The following is a 23,586-nucleotide window of genomic DNA, read 5'->3' as shown; positions in this document are numbered from 1 at the left end:
CCAGTAATTGATGCAGCACAGGAGAACACAGGAGAAAGTTTTAGTGAGGCTGTGCACAGGTCATTAATCTTGTTAAATGGTACAGTGCGATGCTATTATTGGAGCAGACAGCTGTGATTTAGGAATAACCATGTTTGTTTGAGTAGTATGGAATTAGATAAAAGATTTAAGCTTATCAAGTGTTATAAACAATGTAGGAGTGTAGAGTGGAATACAGACTCCCTGGGTATTTTTGTATTTGGTTAAGACCGACTTCAAAGACACTCTTGTACAATTAGCAAAACCACCTGCTTACTGCTATCATAGGGAAGACATGAAAGTCTGTTTTCATTGTTTAGAATTTGCATGAGAAAAGAGTTTTTATGGAATTTTGTCTACATGGTTTTAGGTATATTTGAAAAATATATTTGTACTCCAGAAACCACACACTAAAGGCCACATGTCCGATGGCATCCTTTTAGATAAAACATTTCTCTAGTGTTACTCCTGTTTTCCTTTCCCTCCCCACAGTGTCTAAGGCAGATGGGGAAACTCATGATGGAATGTTGGGCTCACAATCCTGCCTCAAGACTGACAGCCCTACGTGTTAAGAAGACACTAGCCAAAATGTCAGAGTCCCAGGACATTAAACTCTGATGTGAGGAGAAGAAATAAGCGTCTCTGGAGAAAGCCAGGAGATATTCTTCTGTTCGTGGGCAGAGCAGAAGATGTTCCAGAAGTATCCACAGTACAAGCCTTGAATATCATCCTGCTTCCCAGTGGGTTCAGCCTCACCTCTCAGGGAGCAGCCTGGACAAAGAGAAGTTCCCAGAAACACGTTCACATCTTGTCTATCTGTAGGAGGGAGAAAGTGCTTGGGTAGCTTGTTCAAGATACATGATGCATGTTGCTTTCTAAGAAAGCCCCATATTTTGGGATTGCCTTTTTTTCCCCCCTAAAGATGCTTTAATTTTGCCAAAATAGAACAAATCATGTAGAAGTTTTAAGGTTTATACTGTTATAGTTTAATAAATAATAGCAACAAAAGTTCTTCCCGGAAATTCTGCTGGAAGGTAAATTTTAAAATACCTTTTTCCATTAGTGAAAAAGCCTTTTTCCATTAAAAAGGAAAAAATACCTTTTTCCATTAGTGAAATCTGTTGCACTCTGCACACCAAAAGACAGTCTGTGGAGTTGGAGAACATAGAACGTTGGAACTCATGTGAAAATCTTCCCGCTTCTGCCTCCTCAGACCGCTTTGGCCAGCCCTGCCTACAGGGGCCGCCGCAGCAATGTGAATGCACCTGGGCACAAGTACCACCTGTGTGGGACCACGTTTTGGGTTTCTGTGGGTGCCCTTTTGTAGCTTCAGACGACACGGAACAAATGAAGGTTTTCTGTGACTCTGTTAGAAGTAGTTAAGTGTGGATGCCGTTCTTCAGAACTGCTTTGTGTTTCTGATTCTTTTAAGGCATTTCTGTCATGGTGAAGTCCTTTCCTTTTCATTAAACACAAACAAAGGTGTTTTTTATGTGCAGAGAATTGACTCATGCCTGGTTTTGATCTCTCAAATGAAAGGATCAATATTAAATAAAATCGCAGTCAGCTGGATTAAAAACAAGGCTCTTTAAAATAGAGATACTTTGCTCCTGTGTTGCAAGAAAGATGTGTCAGTAGGACAGAGGATGAGGGTGGGGGTACAAATGGCCTGTTTCTTGGATATGCAGAAGAGCCTGTCTCAGAACCACAAGGGGAAAGGACACACACCTTGTTTTGTATAGACAAAGACAGTTTCTTTTGTGTCTGAGTGAAGGGAAGAGGAGGAAAGCACGTTAGGTTAATTTAACTAAATTTTAATTTTAAAAATATAAATATAACCTCCAGATGGGACAGCAGGAAGAGCTAGTGGAGGCCACAAAATGTGGTAGCTGCTGTGACTTGTTTTTCCAAAATAGATACGGATCAAGCACATACATCTTACATGATAAGTTCCTGTCTTAGAGGAGTGCTGACTCGGTTTATTTTATTCTTGTGATGTTCAGTTCACTTTTTATTTATATATATTTTCTTCTCTGTGGCGCTTGTGCAAAACATCTCCTCACCTCCTCAATTCTGTGGGGTTTTAAACTTTGGAGGAATGTGAGGCAAATCATTGACAGGGCCAATATTCCTTAGCAACAGGAACATAAAGCTCAGAATTATGAACACCCCTCTCAACTGTGTTCATTTACATTTCCTTATTTTTCTTTGGTTTTCTTTTGTTTCTTCGAAAATCCTGCAGTGTTTAGTGAAGAATTGGGAAGTGTTTCTCCTTGGTCTTTTTAAAAAGGACGTTCCTTCCAGCATACTCTAGGGGGCACTGTTTTATAACACATTTTCACCACTTGGTGCCTGAAGGTTGGAGGGTTTTTGAACATTTGACAGCTGAAGAAAAATGAGAAGATATGCCCCTCACTGCTGAAGGAGGCTTGCAGCTGGTGACTTGTTCATCCCAAAAACCTCTCAGAGCGCAGAGTGGTTGTGAGGCCCGTGTAAGTTTGGGGAGAACGCAAGGAGAACTGGTGTTCTCCGTTCTAAGCATTCACTTCCCAGTGCCTCGTAGCTGCATTTTGTTTGTAACAAAGAAGGATTTTCTTAACCCTTGAATAGGAACAAAATTTCTGGTTTTTAAAGCTCACAAACAGTTGTTTCCAAATATAATTGTAATCAGAATGCTGCTTGTAGTAATATTAAAATCACCTGAATAACAGTGTAAACAAAGGTTCCTTTCCCTTGCATCAAATTGTATTCTTTGTGATAGTTTAGAGGGAATATGTGTCTAGAACTATGCGTGATAATCATCTGAGCCGTGGAGAGAAGCTTCAGTGCTTCTAATCTGATAATCTGCAAACACATGAGTAAACATGGATGCCAGTTAAGTGGGGACGCGTTTGTGTTTCTTGGTTTTCTCCAAATTTAAGCGAGGTTGGGCTTGCTTAAAAATTCTTGTTCTTTTTGGCAAATTTTTATACATAGATAACTTCATATCAAAATATTTTGTGGGGAGGTGATGATTTAAAAGTAAACCAGATTTTTAGAGAGGTGTTAGTTCCAATGAAGAAAGGAAAGAAATCAAAACAGCATCCAGATTTCTTCTAGATTATTTGTTGTTTTGGAAAAATCTATAGCTTACTTTCTAACTCTCAAACTGATTTACTCACGATGAACATTTAAAAATTATTCTCAAGATATTTAAAAAGGTCCCTTTAGTTATTAGAGTCTTTCGATGAGATAGGAATTTATTTATGAGTAGATTTTTCTTTGTGTCTCACCCAAATCTGCCTTGCTTAAGGAATACTAAATTGTTCTCACAGAGACTACCTACTCACTTCCAAATAATCCTTTTTGGTTTTTAAATTTTTAGTAGCTTAGAAGTGAATTTTAGTTTTTTGTTTTGTCTTTCAATAGAATAAGGGGGAACCTGGAAATTATTGTAGTCAATTGTTTCCTTTCAGGACTCTTTTGAAGTCTAAAATTTTTCTCCTAATCACTCCCTCCCCTTCAAGGGAATCCTAAAATATTAGTTATTAGCTAATATAAGTTTTATAGGCTAAGATGTTCAGGTTTATAGTTTATGTATGTGTGTACATATTATATAAATATATATGTATATATAAATATTATGTTCAGCTTGGAGTCTGGCACAACTCCATTATGTGGATTAGAGAGTAAAATATTATAGATGAAAAAGTACTAAATGAAACATAGTATTTATTTATGAAAGTGTGTAGTTGGTCCAGTCACAAGTGACAGTGCTATGAACACTGTATGAGGAGACAGGCCCTTGGCTCCTGGACAGCACCACTCCGAAGTCACTAGTGACCATTCTTTTTATTCTTTAAACATAAAGCTTCTTAGAAAACATGTCACGATTTGATTTACAAGGAATCCTTTGACACATTTCAATTGTGTAGTCAGGTATAGGAAATACTGAATAATGACAGAATTTCATGTTCCTCAGAGTCATGCATATTCATTAGAAGTTACGGTGGTTTACACTGTTGGTCTGTTCTGGTTCTTCTTTGCTAGTGAGCAGAAAGGCACTAGAAGAAGCCGAAATTTTTAAATTTGAATAGTTCTGCAGTTACATCTCCTTAGAAAACCCAGTCACATAGCAGTGGGAATGAAAGAAGTGGTATCAGAAGTGATTTAATTTAGCAATTATGATTCCTCTTGTAAAACAAAACAAACCACAATGCCATATTTTTTGGAGAGAAGTTGGCACTATATAAGGGGTTTTGTTGTCTGTCTGTTTCAAAAGAAGATTCATTTGTGTTCTTTTGGGGAACCAGTGCCTTATTGAATTTGTATATACTGTAATTATTCAGGACTAGGGAACAAACAATTGTATTTGTTACAAATTGTATATGGCTTTGTTTTAACATTCCCCGAAATAAAATGGTTTCTTTCTCCCCTTGGAAAGAACATGTCTGTCATCTTACAGTTGTGCCTTTTTTTCTGTCTTCAAAAACATTGCACGTTGAACAGGGATGTATAAAAGAGAGCCATGCAGGTAAGTTTGTATGTTTGGTGGTGGGAGAGCAAGGCAGTGGTCTGATGGCTTCTATTCTCTCTGCAATTAGGAGCCGCAGTCATCTGTTGTTAGAGGAAAGGTACGGTAGTCAGTGGGCTGGGAGAAGTGAAACAGTTTAAAATTGCACTATGGAAAATGACAGGTGGATGGTTATGGGCAGCACTGAGGGTCTGGTGCACTGAGAAGACCAACTCTGAGAACGGGGGTGGGGGGTGGGAGGGTTGCCATCTGTGAGGGGAGAGAGTAGAGACGGGACGGTGGGGCCTGATGGGCCGAAGCCCACAGCAGTGGGTGCCACAGAAGAGCAGTGGTCTGGAAGCAGCAGAACCGTAGGAGAAAGTTCCCAACTTTCCTCCCAACTGTGACATCTGTGGGATATGGAGGACTGAGACCACTGTTGTTGCCCAGCAAACAGTGTCCCCTTGGACAAGAGACAGTCCTCTGCAAAGGGAGGGGGAACGTGTTAGGTGATACTAGGTGATGGTTCCTGAATCTTGGAAGGCAGTGTAGAAAGTTGAGGTTTGAGGAGCTCTGTGGGAGACGGGATCAGGAGAGGCGAAACCCAGACTTGCTGGGCACGGAGGGCATATAGGAAGGCTTGCATCTTGGTTACTGGGACTCGGGAGTTCTCATGAGAATTGGCTGTGTTTAGCCGGTTGCGCTGATGCCAAGAGAATTCATCCCAGCGCTGGGATTCTGATCAACTTGGCTCATGTTCCACGGTTTTCACTTTCTCACTTCTGTGGAAGTACACAGTCTGAGCACCATTTTCTCCCCTGTACGTGGGCTAAAAATACCCGTCTTAAAGGGCTCTTCGGAGGAACAAATGAGATGAATATGTGCAGGAGGGGAAGGCCCCACTTCAAGCACCTAGCGAGTGCTCGTAAATATTGTTTCTCCTACTGATACTAGTTCCACAGGATACAGAGCTAGCAACATTCAAAAGAAGTCACAGTTCGCTGTGGGCACACTCTTCCAGCCCCTCTGTGTCCTGCATTCCTGGGCTCACCTTTCCTTTCCTACCCAGTAGTGCAGTTGCTTGTAAATGTCATTTAAAATCAGATCTCTCAGATCTCTCATATTCCTTTGTTCCCCAGGACCTTCTGATGCTGTGCCTCTAAGACTCTGGGTCTCCCCATTAACTGCTCGTCACTCTCACCTGTGGGCATTGAACACTCTTAATAGCCACACCAACCCCCCAATCTGTAAAGTCAGGAACTCTGGGGTTGGGAGTCAGTTTTTCTAAAGCTTCTCAGGTGATTCCAATGTGCAGAGAGGCTTGAGAAGCCCCAATTCCAGATCCCCATCCTGTCTCCCAGGGAGGCTGCGATTACCATCCTTGCAGAGTCTAAGAGCTTCTCTGTGCTAATGAAGAGACACAGGATGACTCTTCACACAGAGGGGTGCTTTGTTACGAAGACGCCAAGGAGGGGGTGTCTCTCCGTGGCTTGGTTGGTTAAGTGCCTGACTCTTTTATTTTTTTTTTTTAAAGATTTTATTTATTTGACTGGGCGAGAGAGAGAGAGAGAGAGAGAGAAAGCCATGCGCCCACAAGTAGGGGGAGAGGAAAAGGGAGAAGCAGACTCCCCACTGAGTAAGGAGCACAATGTGGGGCTTGATCCCAGGACCCCAGGGTCACGACCTGAGCTGAAGGCAGACCTTTACTGAGCCACCCAGGCACCCCAGTGTCCAGCTCTTGATTTCAGCTCAGGTCCTGATTTCAGGGTTGAAAGTTTACCGCATTGGGTTCCACGGTGGGCATGCAGCCTATTAAAAAAAATTAATAATACTAAAAGAAACAAGGTAGCATTCTCTGTTGCTTATAAATATAATTTATTACCTGTTTAAAAATTCTTTCTTACATTTTGTACATGTTGGCTGACGGAATAAATGCAGGCAATTTACAAACCAGGGGACTGCAGGAAAAAATGGGGAGAGGCAGCGGGAGAGAGAAGGGCCACACCCAGAGGGGGCAGCCCTCACTTCCACCACACAGCGGCACGGCAGAGCACTCCTCCGCCAGGGATTTTCTAGAAAAGGAATTGCATAGAAGATACAGCAAGAGGGAACTCCACAGCAACAAAAGAAGTGTTCTATATCTGAAAAGCCAAAGTTGTGTTGTCGCGTTTCAAAAAGAAAAATGACAAAGCACAAAATCTCAATCCGACATTTCTGCAGTTGAACTTGTTCCAAAGGGAACAGCGGGTGGATGACACAGGCTCTTCACCACAGACTGCTGGGGATTTTTCTCTAACAAACACTGCTTGTCTTCTTTAGAAAGAGCAAAGAGGAAGGTCACCAACTTGCTACAGCTCAACCTTCAACTCGAACACATCCAACACTGGCATCCAACACACACACACACACACACACACACACACACACACACACACACACTACATCCTGCAGTTGGGCTAAACGCATTCTGTCTGGAGTGCAAGGGCATCGCTACCAATAGCAGATCTAGGGAAGAGTGGAGGGGAGAATGCAAATCACTCACTCAACTTGTTCTGATTGCTGTCCTCTTTATTCCCCAAGGCCAGGAGGGGTATGCACTTGAACTCCCGCCCCTATGTCACATGAGACGTCAAGAATATAGAAAGGCAAAGGCATTTTCCACTGGCTGTTGATCTCTTGATCTTTTAAGCTGTTCTAAGACAGGTCTGTCTGAACAGGTAGAAGATAGCTCAGGCTGTGATTCGGGATGTTGCCTCACCACAGTGCCGAGGTCAAGGCTCATCGACTCCTGGGCTACTGCCCAGTAGTACCTGTCTCCAAGTCCCATTCTGAACTCCAAAAATGAGGATTGTTCCCCCCAGGGTCAGTGCCATCAAGTTCAACAGCAGCTCTGATGGTGCCAAATTCCAACAGATCTTTGGAACTGAAGGTTGACACACACAACTCAAGAATATTTAGAAGGGATCCTGAAGTTTGATGACCTCCAGCAATTTATCGTCTTGCTGAGGCACAAATCTGAAATGGCTAGTGAAGAGACTGGTATAGAGCAGCAAACACTTTGGCTGGTGGGCCACTGACTGTATCTTGGGGCAGTTTCCTTGTTTTCTTCTCAAAAACAGGTGGGCGCTAACTCCTGTGACATTCTGCAGAGATTCCCAAGTTGGGGTTCCAGAAGGGTTCCTCAGTACCCAGGAGTCTAAGTATACAGCCAGCTGGGAAACGGCCTGTTACAGTTGTGTGGTTTTGGCTACAAGTATGTTTGTAGAGTTCCTATTGGTTTGTCCTGGTGATGCCTCTGTCAGCCTTTCTAAAATGGGTCTAGGGCATATATTACATTTGGTTGAGTTGAGACCATGACTATCCCACCACAAGTCAATACAGGGAGGGGACAAGCCTATCAAAAAAGCTGGGAGCCATAAACTCTCTTTTGAAGACAGGTTTTGTTTTGAAGTAAGATTTCTGACCGGGGGCAACCACACGGCCAATATGTCCGACAGATCAGGGAGTAACTTGTCAGACCTAGTTTGTAGGGAAGAGTGAACTACAATGCCATCTCCCTGTTTTTCAAAAATAGGTATTAGGCATGAATTTGGGAAATACTTATGACTCCATTTGGCTAACTTGACCTGTATAGACACAGGTTTGAATTAGCGTTGGGTGCAATGTATTTATTCCCCTTATGCCTTATTCCATTAAAAAAAAAATCATTACAGATGCAAAGGAAATCTTTCAAAGTAATCATTACAGCCAGAGATTATACAAATAGATTTCTTAGGGTAGAGAAACAGCACTTCACTGCACAGAGGCAAAGTTCTAAGGATTTTAGTCAACATTAGCTCAGTAAGTTTAAAAAAAAACCCCACAAAAACAAAAAACCCGAAGTGTAATAGTTGGTCCTATGAGGCACTCGGAAGATAAAAAAATGTTTTATTACCTTGAGATAATAATAAAAATATTTTTCCTTATTGGATCTATAAAATCTAATGCTCATTGACCACTACCATCTTTACAAATAATTGGCTTTAAGCAACAGCATTCTGATTCACAAAAGCTCCTCTATTCTCAAAGACGATGGATCAAACCCAGTTTCCTTTCAGCTGATCCCATGGTCATCCTTCCCCTCATTGGCCTTTGACTGGTACTGAGGTCTCTATGTGAAACAGATCACCTGTCCAGAGCAATAGCTCAGCACAAGCTAAAGCTCACATTCAACTTGAAGACTGAAAATTCAACATGTAAACGTTTTCTACTTTCTCTACAGTCTTTTGCAGGTCCTCGTATAGTTTTGATTTGTTTGGCCCCATGGGGGCAGACCTTACGCTGGCAAAGGCTTGTGAATCCTGGGAAGTTAGTGAGCACCTTCCTGGCTCCCTTCCTCACACACTGACGACAGAAGCGGACCCAGAGCATAGCCGCTGTGGTCCTGAGAGTGATAGACATGGGGATCCGTAAGACAAGAGCCTCCTTTGCTCCTCTCCAGAAGCAAAAAGTCTTGATCCCACCGTTTGAATGCTTACTTTGAAGGTATCTAATATCTTCTAAAAAAAAAAATGATCAAATGTCTAATTTCCAGAGGGTACTAAACTCAGAATCCATGACTTTTTCCTAAAGAAAGGCTCTACTGGTTGAGAACTGAGAGAGTAAAATCCCTAAAATAATTGTATATATGAAAATGGGGAATGATTTATACAGTTTCTTGGATACCTCACCAAAATCTTGCCCTGCCTCGGAAGAGCTTGTATTGCTCATGTGAGGACGGGGATTTTTCCTTCTAGCTGAGGTGAGTGTCCACGTTGGTGCCCACACAGTTTGTGAAAAGGCTGATAGCTGTTAGGTGGCTGTTTTCACCATGTTTTCAGTTACCAATTCTGAACCCAATTTCTAATCCTTCCAGATCAGTCTAAGGAAAGCTGAGTGAATGTGGTGAGAAGAAAATGAAAATACGATGAAACCTCTGCCTTTAGACAGCCTAACTCAGAAGAAAGGAAGCTTCTTTCTGGTCCTGCGTTAGTAATCACAGCTGTGGCTTCCTTAGACACAGTTCTCTCCTTTGCATATATAAAACATTTCAAAGTGAATGCTTCTTACATTTCCAAAAATAAATATTAGCGAACTAAAAGTAAGGGGATTTAAAACATATAAAGCCCAATCAAAAATGTAAATGTTCAGGGGGCGTCTGGGTGGCTCAGTGGGTTAAAGCCTCTGCCTTTGGCTCGGGTCATGATCCCAGGACCCTGGGATTGAGCCCCGCATGGGGGTGGGGGTGGGGGGACGCGGGTCTCTGCTCAGGAGGGAGCCTGCTCCCCCCACCCCCACAGCCTGCCTCTCTGCCTACTTGTGATCTCTGTCTGTCAAATAAATAAATAAAATCTTCAGAAAATATGTAAATGTTCAAAATGACAACTCTTCAGAAACTGTTTTATACAGGTATTTATGTAGTTCTGTCGTTTCTATTACCAAAAAACCAACTCCAGACCTGTGGTTGTGTGAAGGAGTTGATGACCTACTAGCCTCAATGTAATTTTGGTATGGGTATTTTAAGTAAAAGAGTGTAACAATAAGAAAACTATATGTTTGAAGTGAAAATTTACCCACAGCTACCTGACATAAAGGTCCCGTTGACTCTTCAGCTATTAATTCCCTTTGTTAACTTTTAGTGAATTTTTGTTAAACTCAAGGTAGATCGCATTGTGCACCACTAGATGGCACCATGCACAAGTGATAGGTGGGGCTTTATCTGGTCCAACCAAAGTAAGCTGGTCCTTCCCCATAAGCCACATGGAAGCCCTAGGAATCAAAGGCAGGACATGTCACGTAGATGATGAAGCGGCTCTCTATGAAATGAACTGTTGAATCCGGACCTTCTAAGTTTGAGAGCAATCTAACAGCTATTATTTTACTCCAAAGGAGAAGGAAATCAGAATTCGTAGTGAAAATTATTGGACATAAATGGTGTGTTGTACGTAAGGGAGTTGCCATTCACTTGACGGGGAACATAACAGGTTCTATGACAGATGAGTACCTCACGTAGAAGGAATCAACACTCTTCCCTTTTCACAAGGCATGGAAGCTCTTCTGAGCATTCTTCAGATTTCTAATTCTTGATTTCTGTAGATGGCAGATCCCAAGCCAGGAGCGATGAGCAAATCTTGAGAAGTTATTTCTAATTGAAGTAATGGGCAATAGCTCTCTTTCCTCCTCCTCCTTTTAAAAAAATAGGTATTTAAAAATCTTTTTATGTAGAATAAAGTGATACTATCTTTTGGTCAAATACGCGTGGGTGCAAACATTATCCACTGAACTTACTACTGCAAACTCTTCCTTTCACATTAGCATAGCATATATGGATGTGTGATGCAGAGGGTGGCCCGAGAGAGATGGAAGATAAGAAGATAAGTTTCTTAACAGAAGGGGTGAGAACAGAGGCTCCACACCAGATTATCAGTAGTTCCTCAATGAGGGGAATGGAGGAGTCTTGGGAATATCAAGAAGTCAGCAAAATAGAAGAGGAAATACACGTGTAAAGAAGGAGGAAAATATACAGAATGATTTCTAATTCAACTCCAGTCAGCAACGTGTAGACCTCCAGCTCAAAAGTCGACCACAGCCATGTTCCGAAGGTTCTGATTCACCCACATCCGTGCTTGTAGTCAATCGTGTTTTGGCTACTGGGCTGCGGACCCTTTATTTCCCACTTGCTGAATGAAGTGAGTCCCTGGGTTAAAACAAAGAACCTGTGACATTTCTAAGGAAATACCATAGTTTATACAAAGTAGTCTTTTGACTACTTACTTCTCAGTTAATTTTTTTAATTTAAAAAAGTCTGATTAAGACAATAACAGAACATAATTTGCAATCAGTCAGGAGGACAAGTGGTCCCAAGAAAGGAAAGAAAATGATAATAAAGGGATGCTATCTCTTGGCAAGCTATCAAAGACAAGGCTTGAAAGTGTGAGAAATAGGTTAGAAGTTAGAATCCTCCTCTTCCAAGCTGGAACTGTTTGGAAGGCAGACTGTAGCCTGGGCAAGAGACTAGCTGACTCCTTCAGTGATCGAGGTCAGAGTCCATGGTGGTCCTCGGACTGATGAAGGAGCTAGAGACATCACTGTAGGAGATCAGCATTTTAGAACCTTGAGAAGACCTACTACTGCCACCCCTTCATTTGACATCTGAGGGAACTGAGGTCCAGTGAGGTTAAATAACTTTCCCAGGGGAACACAACTAGCCAGTTACACACCCAGAACGAGAACCGGTTTTCCAGTTGCCAGCTCAGAGGCTGTCCTCCATGCACACAACCTCTCAAGTGGACAGAGTACCCGGGAGGTCACAGACCCACAATGTTCAGTGAACTTCAGTAGGGAATGCTTCTCACAACAAGACTTGGAGGAGGAAGACCTTGCCTGAGCCAGCTGAAAGAAGAGACTGACAAAGGCAGTAAGCATTGACTATGTTTCTGGGGCAGAAGGATGCAAGAAAGATAGCTCAAGGAGGCAAAGCCTGTTATAAACTGGTGACCATGTCCACCTTATTCCATCAGAAGGTGAGGCAGGTCTAGTCAATATCTAAATACTAACAGTACTGCTAACAAAAACAGAAGTTAAAAGAAAATCCTTTTACTAGAATACTTGTAAATACTCATCAATAATAATAGTGATAATAATAATAATGATACCTTTCTTTATAAAAAAAAAAAAAACACTTCAAATTGCATCTTACCAACACACATGTGGTGAAAAAATGCTTGTTCGTGTGGTTAAACATGAATCACTGTCTTCCCTGCAATGCTACAGCTTTGTTCCCAGAGGGTGACCAGACGGTACCCTCGAGGAATAAGGAATATTAGTTATTTCTCCTTTATACTTAGATTCTCCACTTCCCTGATACAAACAGTAACACTGGTTCTACAAGTTCTAGAAACAGAACACCGATGGGAGGGTTATCTGAGACACTTGATGTACACAGTTTGTAGCAAAAGTCTGTGATTTCTCTGTGAATTACTCATCTGAAATAGACACAACAAACCGTCCACAGCTTCAACTTCAAATGATTTAAACAAAAATAGAACGAGCCATGGACAGCGTCTGCCTCCCTGTCCAATTTGATGTAAACAACGTTTGTAGAAATTGGGTTTGTTAAGAAAGTTTATCCATATACCTGGATAGCAATAAAAAGCGTTTCCTAGGAAACTGTAAGATCCTGTACCACACAGCATACAGCCCAACTAAGAGGAAAATTAGGTCGATTTCTAAAGTCAAGGTACAAATTTACACAATTGTTCTTAAGTCCTGTGAGGATGTCCTGGTGAAGTGGGCGTGTCGGTCCAGCAGTTGTGTCTGCTTTCCTTTTCTCTCCCGCTTACAGTCTTGCCTGTGAAACTCATCGGTTGTGGTCCATTCTGGATTTCCTTGCCAACGGCCAAGCCCTGGACGGCCACAGACCCCCGGTGCATTCCCGCCCTTCATTTCCAGTTGTGGTGTGGGTCAGTACTGTCCTTCCGCTGCTAACGATACTACTGTTTCATGCCTTCCCATTTCTTCCAGGACGGCCGCCAGCATGCTCAAGTTTCCATCTGGGAAGTTCTGTGCTTCCCAGAGATCCAGGATTACGCCAGTTGGGCTGGATTTGGTGGCAAAGTAATTCAAGTATCTGTAATTGGGAATGGGAGAGTGTGCTGAATGGTGAGCTGTACAGATCTGCTTCCTCTACAGTTTGTCCCAATCCTTCCTGCCTCTCCATTTGTCTTGTGAGTACCCGGGTCCCACTGGAGGAGCTGTGGTTTACAGGGAGCCATCCTAAATAACTAGCACACACTTAATTAGATCAGTCCCAGACAGGAGACGTGATGTTTAACTTTGTTAACCTCAACTCTGAGTAAGATAATTTAAGAGACGAGATGTCTATGGGACATATCCTAAACAGGAAATCGAGACACTTGTGTTTTCTTTCCAGCCCACGCTCTGATCATCTCTGACAGGTCATGCCATGTCTTGTGGTGCTTGGTAGTGATGGCAACATTCCACAAAGAGGAAGCTCCTGAGGTCTTTTTATAACTCAGTGTCAGTGCAGTGATTAGCATATTAATTAAGTAAGCATCCAGCGGTAGGCCTTGCTCAACAGGAGATGAGGAAAGACAATTACTTTAAGTGAAGGGATCTACTATTTCAGGGGATTTAGCCCATCAACTTTGCAAAGTGGATCACAGAACCTGATACTTATCTTGTCAGATAAGCCCAGAATCTCTCTCCACAGGGTGGTTGCAAGACCATGGCATGCAAGTTACAAAAAAGTTGAGGGAAATTGGAGGGGGAGGTGAACCATGAGAGACTATGGGCTCTGAAAAACAATCTGAGGGTTTTGAAGGGGCGGGAGGTGGAAGGTTGGGGGAACCAGGTGGTGGGTATTAGAGAGGGCATAGAGCACTGGGTGTGGTGCAAAAACAATGAATTCTGTTATGCTGAAAAGAAATTAAAAAAAAAAATAATGTAAAACACTTAGCATAGTGCCTAGCATAATGTAATCACTCAATAAATATTAAATAGTAAAAAAAAAAGAAAGAAAGAAGCTTCATACAGGTTTGCAGAATGAAAAGTAAATGGATGGACAGGAGAAAGAGCAACCCCATCCACAGAGGCCACCCCCATCTGACAGGTCACAGCCCGGGCGCTGTCTGTCTACCAGAAAGCCGTCCTGAAAACCTGGCCACACCCACCTGTCCAGGTTCAGCTTATGGGCCAGCATCCTCCAGTCATGCCCTCTGGTCTGTGGGGCGTCCAGACTGCTACAGAGCTTCTGCCGGATGGGGGGAGGAATGCTGAAAGCGCCAGGGCCGGTCATGGTGGTGATGGTGCTCGCGGGGTCTAGCAGAGGCAGATCAATGCCAGTGGGTTCCTGTAAGTTCAGGCGCAGGAACAACACAGCGTTATTTCCAAAGACAAAAGCAAGTTCTGTTGAACCAATCGACATTGCCTTGCTTTGAGCAGTAAGGAGAGAATGAGTGCTATTCTTCTTCCTGGTACGAATGGCTTCTTCCTGGCCGACAGCTGGGACCTGGCCGAGGACACGAGGGACGTTCCGGGCTGACTTTGCACAGTCATGGGATGTATAGGTATCTGCTACAGACTGGGCTGGGAGAGGTGAGACCTCTGGTGTGATACAGTAACGCCTTTCCTCTCATCCTTTTCAGGATGAAAGAGGAGAGAAGACTCTCCATACTCCTAAAGGTTTAGATTTCAAGAGGGGAGAAATGTTCAAAAGGGCAGTTTTTTGAGAATGAACAGATCTGAGATTAGAAGGCAGAGAGCTTCCAGAAACGGTGTCACCCTGAGGGGAATGCCCAAGTCAATTCTCTCTCTAACCTCTGCAGAAGTAGGGTCGGTTCTGCTTTTGTTGAAGGAAGTGGAACACAGTCCTCCTCCAAACGATATCAAATTAAGACTAATTTTTTAAAGAAAATGGTGAACACAGTAGATTGCCTTAGGGCCAGCGCTAATGGCATCCTCCAATTGCTGTACACCCTTATTTTTGTTAAATCTAATTTTAGGAGAGAAAACCATAAATTGGCTCTTAAAATAGTTTCAGCTCATAAAACAGCACAAATGCGAAATCTGAATTTCATCTGCAGGAGTAACTCTAATCATTTTCTGATCACTTCTGCTGGTTGGAAAAGCCAAAGCAAATGTTGTCTGGGAACTATTAAAGCAATAAAAGAAAATCTACTTAATCTACTTTAAATGTCACCTCTCTCTCTCTCTCTTTTAAAGTAGGTAACTTCTTGGTGTACATAATTAGCAGCTGTGGGATAAACTAGCCACATACAGTTTGAGTTATCATAAAGTCTCTGATCCCATGCAGAGTGCTCAGCTCGGGGTGGGGGCAGCGCCACCCCTGCCCAGAGCAACCCACACCTGGTTGCCCCATGGGGATCACTGTGGTCTGTGTCTCAGTGTACACCGACAACATGCTCTGGATTCTGGGGCCAACAGCCAAGGCTCACTGCTAGGCAGTGAGGGGTCCATCCAGGGGCTTGGAGGGTGCATTAGAATGAAACTTTGCTATGATACACATGCGGGTGTTGGCTGCCATTGTGGTATTTGGCCTCAATACCCCCAAATTGGCAAACTGAGCCTTTGAGGAGTCTATGCGCTCCTTTGCCTTAACTCCAGCACATTCCAGTTAAAAGACTGGTATGAATGAAACACATCAGCTCAAAATGGAGGTTGGAGTCCGGAATGGGGATGCAGCCTGCAGCTCTTTCCCCATACCTGGCAGAGCTCCTTCCAGGGGACCCTGAGGAGAGAGGGTGTCTGACCTCCCGGGTATAGAGCTTCAATGTAGGGGCCCAGAAGAGTGACGTGGGGGCAGGTGGTTGTGTTTTATCAATGGATTTGTGTTGGGAATTTCTGAACCAAAGTGCTTCATCACTTGTATTAGGAAAAGAAAGAAAGAAAGAAAGAAAGAAAGAAAGAAAGAAAGAAAGAAAGAAAGAGAAAGAAAGAAGTATAAAGAGTTGGGGTGAAGAAAAATCATGATATTTCCACAACTTAGTGCCATCATTCATGCTGAGATCCATCTTATGTGGACAGTAACGACAGGGCCTAGAAGGAAAGCCACCCTATCCCCAGATGTGACCATCCGGTGGTAGCAGTGAAGATCAGGTTGGCACAGGGACGGATCTGCTTTGTGGAGCTCTGACTTCTGTTTCCAGAGATTCTTCTCGCTGTTGCCCGGAGTATTTCCTTACTGCGTACCTGTGGTCTATCCCAGTCTGTCAGACTCACCTTCCCCAAGTGTCATATACTGATGTTCCTCCTTTTCTCTCTCTTATTAAGAAGATTTGAATGCTCCTTCTACCACATGGAGTCCCCACCTTTAATCACACAGGGTGGTAATTACCTCATTGGCTGGTATGAGGCCTCAGAGTTGAGGTCTGTGGAGTGCAGAGCTGGGTCTCACATGGAGCAGGGGCCCTGTCCGCCTGACTTGACCCATCCCTTTCTCTGGTTGCCTAGACATGGATCAAACTCGTCTCAGACTGGACCACTCACTGTTCCTAGAGCCCCCTTTTTTTTAAGGCTCTACCTTTGATAATTCTTCTTTCCCTTAATCTCTGTCGAGCAAACCCCTCAAAATCTGGACCTAACACATGTCCCAGGGCCTCCCCTGAGAAAACTCACCCAAAGCCACCAACAGGGGACCTCCTGCCTCACTTTTCCGGGTGCACGCATTCCACCTATCCTAGGCATGGTGGATGTATTTAGGGGTTACCTCTTTTGATTCCTTAAATTTCTTGGAGATGAAGTATTTTTGTCATTCTCAGAACCCCTATGATACTCAGCACAGTGGCCTGCACACAGAAGCTCTTCAAGTCATATTTGTTGACACGAGAGAAAATAAGTTTCCCAGTACAGAAGGAGTATAAAGCTGCCTCTTGAGAGAAGCCCACCCCACAGCGTCCTGTGTTGAGCATCCTTCCAATTAAATGGGACTAATAACACGGCTGTTCTCACCATTAAATCCTGAAGTAGAGGCCAGGTAAAGGCAGGCCTGCCTCTCAGAGGATCTGCCACACAGTCACGTCTCCATCCTTTTCTTGGTGAGTAAAAACCTTCACCGCTTCATGTGGGCCTTCAAGGCCCGAGTCACTAACCCCTGCTACTGTGCCTCTTTCTTTCTTCCTCTGTGGCTGAAACAAGCCTCTCAGGGAATGATTCCTTGTCTCTCTCTTATCAGATGGCTGACAACAGGCTTGGAGGTAAAAGGAAAATATACATTTACATTTCATCTAAAAATTTCAGCTGCTATTAGTTCTTCCTTTCCTTCCAGGTAAGCGTAGAGTTTACTCTCACAGAATGCTTATTACAATAATCGTTTATGATATTGGTACCATCTGTCTCTGATGCCACGATTCCCTCAGTTAAACATATGATTTTTCAACATTAGCCGAACAGCTGCTGTGGGTGACAGCACACATTTTCAGCACCGTGTGGGAGAGACAACTTTCCACTCCCGTGTCCTGACTCTTCTTCCTGAAGTCACCTCAACAAACTAGATCTTCCTAACGGTTGTTTACATAGGCTAGAGAAAACTGAAGAGTAAGTAGAGGGGCTAAGTTCAGCAGACAGATGCGACTTTGCGCATTTGAAGCATCATTCTTCGTGTACAAAAAGTGTGTGGAAAGCGGCTGTAAGGTCTAGCAAATAGTGGGAATCTATTATCGTTACTATTATCTGGGAATCCATTAGTCAGACAAATGGCTAATGCGGCCTCGTGAAGTTCCACCTTTCCCAGGCTTCAAAGTGAGGAACTAAAGCAAGGTGTGATCAACTCACTTGGGAAGATAAGCCATCTTCTTTACTCTGGGAACTAATACTGATTCATTTACTGACTGAGATTTATTTCTCATTCCTTTGTTTTTAGAGTGGCTGACGGAGGTTTTATTTTATTATTTTGATAGAAAGGGAATCTAAAGTTTAATTTAGATTAAACTAGAGATGCCACAGACTACAGAGGCAGAGTTTCCTCAAGAACTCAGTAATTCTCCCAGCATCAACGGGAGCAGCAGTAATGATGAACCCTGGCTGAACACTGGGCCATGAGCCGAGTTCTGCTCAGTGCACTAATATTTACTCATTCTCACAGAAGTTCATCCTTTATTATTGTACCAGTTTACGTATGACAAACCTGAGGCAAGATGGGTGAAGTGATTGCCATATCTGCATGGAACTGTCCATTTGCGAATTTCCTACCATAGGTCTTTGTGTATAGCTAACACTAAGTAGAAGGCCTGACAAGACTTTAAATTTCCCTCACTTCTCTACACTGTTTTTTCTCTTGGGTGTTGATGGGTAGCTTCCCTGTTATTACTCCCCCCATAGCCTTCTTAAAAAAAAGAAAAAAAGAAAAGAAAAGAAAAGAAAAACCTTTCATTATTTACATTCGGGCATGCACTCATGCCCCTGCTTTTACTCTTTGAGACATTTTCAATTCTTAAACTCCACCTCTGTGAGACCAAAGGCTTTGTCTCTTGTTAAGGAATCTCTGGCCAAAGCACTCAGTGAGGAACAATTGGCCGACTCTTGACATCCCCACGGTCTCTGTCAAGCACAGCCTGGTCTCCCTGGGGGGCAACAGGTCCTTCCTGACTAGAGAGGCCAAGGGCCACGGCTTTATAAATGACTGCTGGTGAGTGCCTTGAGTGGTGGGTGGCTGGGGGGAGGGTGCAGCGCATTCCTGGCAAGTCAGCTCATTCTTGGAAGAGAGCACTTTGGAACTGCAACCCCAGCCCACCTGCCAGCTAGCCCTGTGACCCTAGGAAGGAGGCCCGTGCAGGAGAAAGACACCACAAATGGCGTCTTTTCTCTGTTTGGTTACGGTTTGTCAGTCACAATGTACCCCTACTTGAAGCTTTTGATGAGGATCCCGGGCTCAGGGCTCTCCAGAATCAATTGTTCAGAGCTGAGCCTTGTTCCTCAACATCAGTACCCAGCCCCACACCTCTCCCCTCTGTGGGCCGCATGCACCCGCATTCAAATGCTAACCACAGTGGTGGAACTCAGTGACCCAGAAGTAAAAGCAGTAGAGTGCCCCATAATCCCCAAAGTCATCCGATTCCAGTCATTTCTTGCCCCACCCTCTGAGAAACGTGCTTATCTGTCACACGTGTGGCCAAAGGCCTCTGGCGGGTCTGAGGGTTGGCCTCTCAGACTGCCACCGAGTTGCAAAAGAAATCATCTCTCCTCTACGTTGGCACAAAGATGAAAGTCCTGAAATGGTGATCACACTTTGCAAAAAGCGGCCCTTGCCCAGCAATGGCCGTCACGGGGGGCTGGGGGACCGGAGGGGGCCGCTGAACAGCTCCCTTTCACTTGAGGCCGCCGCGCCTCATCCAGCTTTTCATCACGCAGCAAACGTTCACACTGAACTGAAGGCAAGCATCAAAGGAGCAGACGTCCTCGCCCCCCTCCAAAATGCCGCAGCCTTTGTTGTCACTGGAGCTGGGTGGTTATTGAACTTTGCAGACCTGCTGGGCCTGGAAAGTGAAAACACCCTCCGGAGCCAGCAGGGGTGGTGCTGTGTGCCTGGGAGATAGGGCCTGCGCCTCCGAGGGCCTGGCGGTTGCCATGGTGCCCTGACACCGAGATCATGCCTTATGAATGTCACCGGGGTCTGTGACTAAAGTTGTTTATGAGTCAAAAGTCTCATGGAACTACAGCAGGAAACGGTGGCCACGGCTCTCGGCAGGCTGTGGGAAAGAGGGATGGAGTGTCCTGGAGCCCGACATGTTTTCCCCCTGCTTGGTTTGCCAAGGAAGACAGTCTTTAAATACAACATGGAGCGCGAGACACACCGCGCAGAGTGACATTTCATTCGTCACTGTGCATGAGACAGTGAGGGAGAAGGAGTCTTTTAAATCATCGCCTGTCCCCCTGTGGTTTTAAAATATGACAGTCCTGCTCTTTGTGGCTTAGTCAGGGGCTCGGAGCTTGGCTCTGCGAGGCCCTGGGAAATGCTGCCTTCTGACCGTGTGGCTCACACTTTTTCCTTTGTTCCTCCAGCGTGGAGGGTTTCCACGGTTCAAAGGGAGGATGGGGAGAACACGGTGCACCCAGGGAGGCTTCAGGAAAAGTGACTCCACGTGCACGCCACCTCCGTTCTACCCTATCCTTGAAATTCTAACTAAAAGGTTAGAACAGGATCCTTACATTCATGTCCTGAGATAGAAAACGCGTATTTTTCGAAAGGGATTTCCTATCCTTTTCTTGTATATATCGAGCTCTGCGTGTTCATTAAAAATGTTATTGTGTTAATAAATAGGACCTATACGATACGTTTCCGGACTCTCCACATGGCCCCTGTCGAGACCCCTTCACCCTCCGCACCTCTCCTTCCTTCCCCGGGTCACGGTCTCCCCTGACCTCTGAGGCCGACAAGGGCGTCTTACCTCGGACACGGTGCAGTGGAGCTGGAAGATCTGCCCTTCTCCCTCCACCTGCCGCACGCAGAGTTTGCAGACCAGCTCCACGGTGTTCAGGCTAAATCTTTCCAGGGTGAAGGTGCAGTGGAGGTTCCTTTGAGACCCACTCCAGATATGATAAAAAGGAATTTCCTAAAGGATATAACCATGTTCACTACTGATGAGCGACTAACACTGGAAACAACGCTCAGACGCCGCCTGCCAAGTACTTTTCTAGGAAGTACACATTACCTCATTTAATCCTCGCGACAGGCCCCTGCATAAGGACATCCCAACCCACTTTTCGGATGAAAAATAACGAGGTCCAGACACGTTAAACACCACCCTCCCCCAATCCCACAGCTCCTAAGTGGCAGCGCTATGAGCCCAGGGGAGTTGGACTCCAGAATCCAAATTCCTAACCAGTCTGCCACTGCTCCCTCATTTACAAAAGAAGCCATTGTAAGTGGTTTTTCAAAAGTTTAGCGAATTCCCAAAATAAAACCTACACACTCCAGTCATTGCTCATTAAAAGGAATCCCTGCCGTGGTATTCTGGAGAAAAGCAAAGAAAGTCTAAAGGGTAACGCACTGATCCAGTTCCCTTTCATGCCTGTGCACTCCCTCCGCACAGGACAGGGGAAAACCAAAACTCACTGCAAGCGGAACACTGCGGGCCCGGGGAGCTGCCGAAGAAAATCCTTGGCCTAAAAAGGACCAAGCCTCTAACAGACATAAATTTTCTGAAAGTCTGGACCACATTCAGAGCCCATCCTAGAATCTTGCTTCCATAAAGGAAAGAAAAGGGTGATACATCATTAATAATAATAATAATAATAATAATAATAATAAAGTGGGGAGAATATGGTGGTTAAGAACGGAGGCTCTGGAGCCCAATTCAGTATAAATTAGAAGACTCTCCCTTTGCTTACTTGGTGTTGTGGGGTAAGTAAACTTTCCCATGCCTCGGTTTCCTTATCTGTGAAAAAGTAAGCGAACGAGTACCTAATCATGGACCTGCTGGGGTTAAATGGAGTAAATCAAAGTGCACGGGTGTCTGGCAGATGGTAAGAATTCAGGCAGACTTGGCTTGAACTACTGTCAGATTATCATTATTATTAAAATAGTATTTTCCGTTATGGTTGCACAAAGGATATTGCTCACAAAAGGGAAAGATTTATGGGGCTCTAAGGCAGTTGCAAAGAAGGGAGAGAAGAAAGCAAAGGGAGAGATCTAATGAGAAAGTCAAAAGCCAGATGCCGCTATTCAGTGCTGAGTTACACCCGAGAGTCTGGTAGACAGCCCCATGAAAGCTTCGGAGTGTTAGCAAGCTAGCAGGTTTGTTTCCCATGACTTATGGGTAAGTACCAGCCCTACAAGATTAAGAATGAGCTGGAAATATTCCTTTCAACTCTTAATATATTCTCTGACTTTTATCAGAAAGTCAGTCAGTGGAGTTGCGGCCTTGGGGTGTGGGACTGGATTTGCATGTGTGTAGACACGGACTCGCAGTTTATCCAAGTGCGTCTGCATCTCCTGAGATTGGGTATGAGGCTAGAGATCCTGTTGCACAGCCTCCTGGGAGCTCAGGCTCAGAGAAGCTGGGGGGTGGCTGGTGACAATCCCTGGAGAGGCCTCTGCTTTTCCCATGTGTCCATGCAGTGGGACTTTAGACCAGTATTTTTGTGCTGTTATCTAATAAAATCCTGATCAGATTTTATTTTTAGGTGCCATTTCAATTTCCAAATTGGTATTACTTCCAAGTTTTCAAGGTAAAGGTATTTTCTTAACAATGCTGAAGTCTAATGTGTGTCACAGCATGGGGGGAATAACACTGTTCTTCCCTTTTTCCTTAGGAATGCATTTTTTTGAGGTTCTTTTTTAATCAATTCGCATTTATTCTGAAAATGAAATGAAATGATGAGCTTGGAAGTCCTTTTACTAAAAATAAAACAATGAGAGTACAATTATTTGAAGGAGAATTAAGAAAAAATCTTTCAAATATTCTGAAGTATTTTTCAGAAATCCTAAGTAACTCTATACCATTTTGGAGAAACAAGTACTGATACAGAATTAATTTCAAGGAAAGGAATTCTCATGTTTAAATAATTTTAGACCTCTTTCTCGGAGCTGTCTCCAATCCTTTGGTTCAGCTCAGGAACCTTACCTGGTATTTTGCCAGCAATTTACTTTTCCAGAGCGAATGGGCGATATCGTGAATCGACAGGCGCAGGTTGTGGGTGCTGCCTTTAAAATGAAGAGCCTTGGGTTCTTCTAGGAGCTGTCCTCCTATCTGTCTCTCAAGCTGCAGTACTTCCTACAACGACATGCCCAAAGTCAAAAGCAAATCTCTGAATCGTATGACTTCTGCTGGCTGGCTCTCTCAACAAATGAGTATGTTCCTCACCGCGCCTCCCCAACTCGACAACTAACTCGCACACACACCCACTTCTGCAGCCTGGAGACCCTCCAACTGAAGCCCCTGCCAGCTTGTGTGTGACTCAGTCCTCCTGACCATCAACTCTCTCTCAGCAACCTGCATCACATGTTGTGAGGCAAATTCAGTACAGTCTGCATTTCCCGATGGACAAGTCGAAGATTTAATCAAATCCTGGAAAATAACAATCAGAACCCCAAATGGGAAGAATTCCAAATGAAAGAAAAAACAGGCAGAAATAGAAATAAGCAGTTAAAGTAAGTAGATTTTCAATGAACTTTTGGGGGAAAAGGGCAAATCACTAGAAAACAAACCCATGTCTTGGACTTGGCAAAAAGTAAAGACTTGGAATGCATTTGGCACTTGTTTTTCCTTTCAATTTTTTTTTTTTGTAGTTTCTTTACCTATAGAAATAATAACATTTTTGCCTAAGAATTATTGGTTGCACAATTCCCAATTGTCAAAAACTAAAATAAAATATACTCATGATCTGTCCTATTAGAGGAAAATATACTAATACAGATTAGGAAGTTCTGTCAGCAGCAAATACTGAACTAGACAGTCACTCAGATTAAATATGGAAAAGAATACCTCATTTCTCAAGAACTGTGGCTGATCAAAAAATTTGCTATATCACTTCACTAAACTATAAAGATGTTACATGAAGACAAATTCTAAATAGATTTT

The 23,586-nt window shown here is 43.7% G+C and overlaps 2 protein-coding genes across 14 annotated transcripts in view; one reads left to right on the top strand and one right to left on the bottom strand.

Moving 5' to 3' along the window:
* Nucleotides 1-4,459, top strand: part of BMPR1B (bone morphogenetic protein receptor type 1B) — a 399,701-nt gene extending 395,242 nt beyond the window's left edge. For all 12 annotated transcript variants that reach the window (XM_082728079.1, XM_082728089.1, XM_082728087.1 and 9 more), the window contains one exon: nucleotides 511-4,459. In XM_082728079.1, the coding sequence (XP_082584205.1) occupies nucleotides 511-636 (126 nt within the window). In that variant the 3' untranslated portion in view covers nucleotides 637-4,459. The remainder of the gene's footprint in view (nucleotides 1-510) is intronic.
* A 1,909-nt stretch (nucleotides 4,460-6,368) lies between these two features.
* The window catches only part of UNC5C (unc-5 netrin receptor C), a 358,142-nt gene continuing 340,924 nt past the window's right edge, over nucleotides 6,369-23,586 (bottom strand). For both annotated transcript variants that reach the window (XM_082728148.1, XM_082728149.1), the window contains 4 exons: nucleotides 22,630-22,779; nucleotides 20,452-20,616; nucleotides 14,221-14,399; nucleotides 6,369-13,157 (listed from right to left, as the gene is read on the bottom strand). In XM_082728148.1, the coding sequence (XP_082584274.1) occupies nucleotides 12,992-13,157; nucleotides 14,221-14,399; nucleotides 20,452-20,616; nucleotides 22,630-22,779 (660 nt within the window). In that variant the 3' untranslated portion in view covers nucleotides 6,369-12,991. The remainder of the gene's footprint in view (nucleotides 13,158-14,220; nucleotides 14,400-20,451; nucleotides 20,617-22,629; nucleotides 22,780-23,586) is intronic.

Source organism: Mustela nivalis (genome assembly GCF_964662115.1).
Source record: "Mustela nivalis genome assembly, chromosome: 4".
NCBI lineage: Eukaryota > Metazoa > Chordata > Mammalia > Carnivora > Mustelidae > Mustela > Mustela nivalis.
This window is presented reverse-complemented; position numbering and strand designations above follow the sequence as displayed.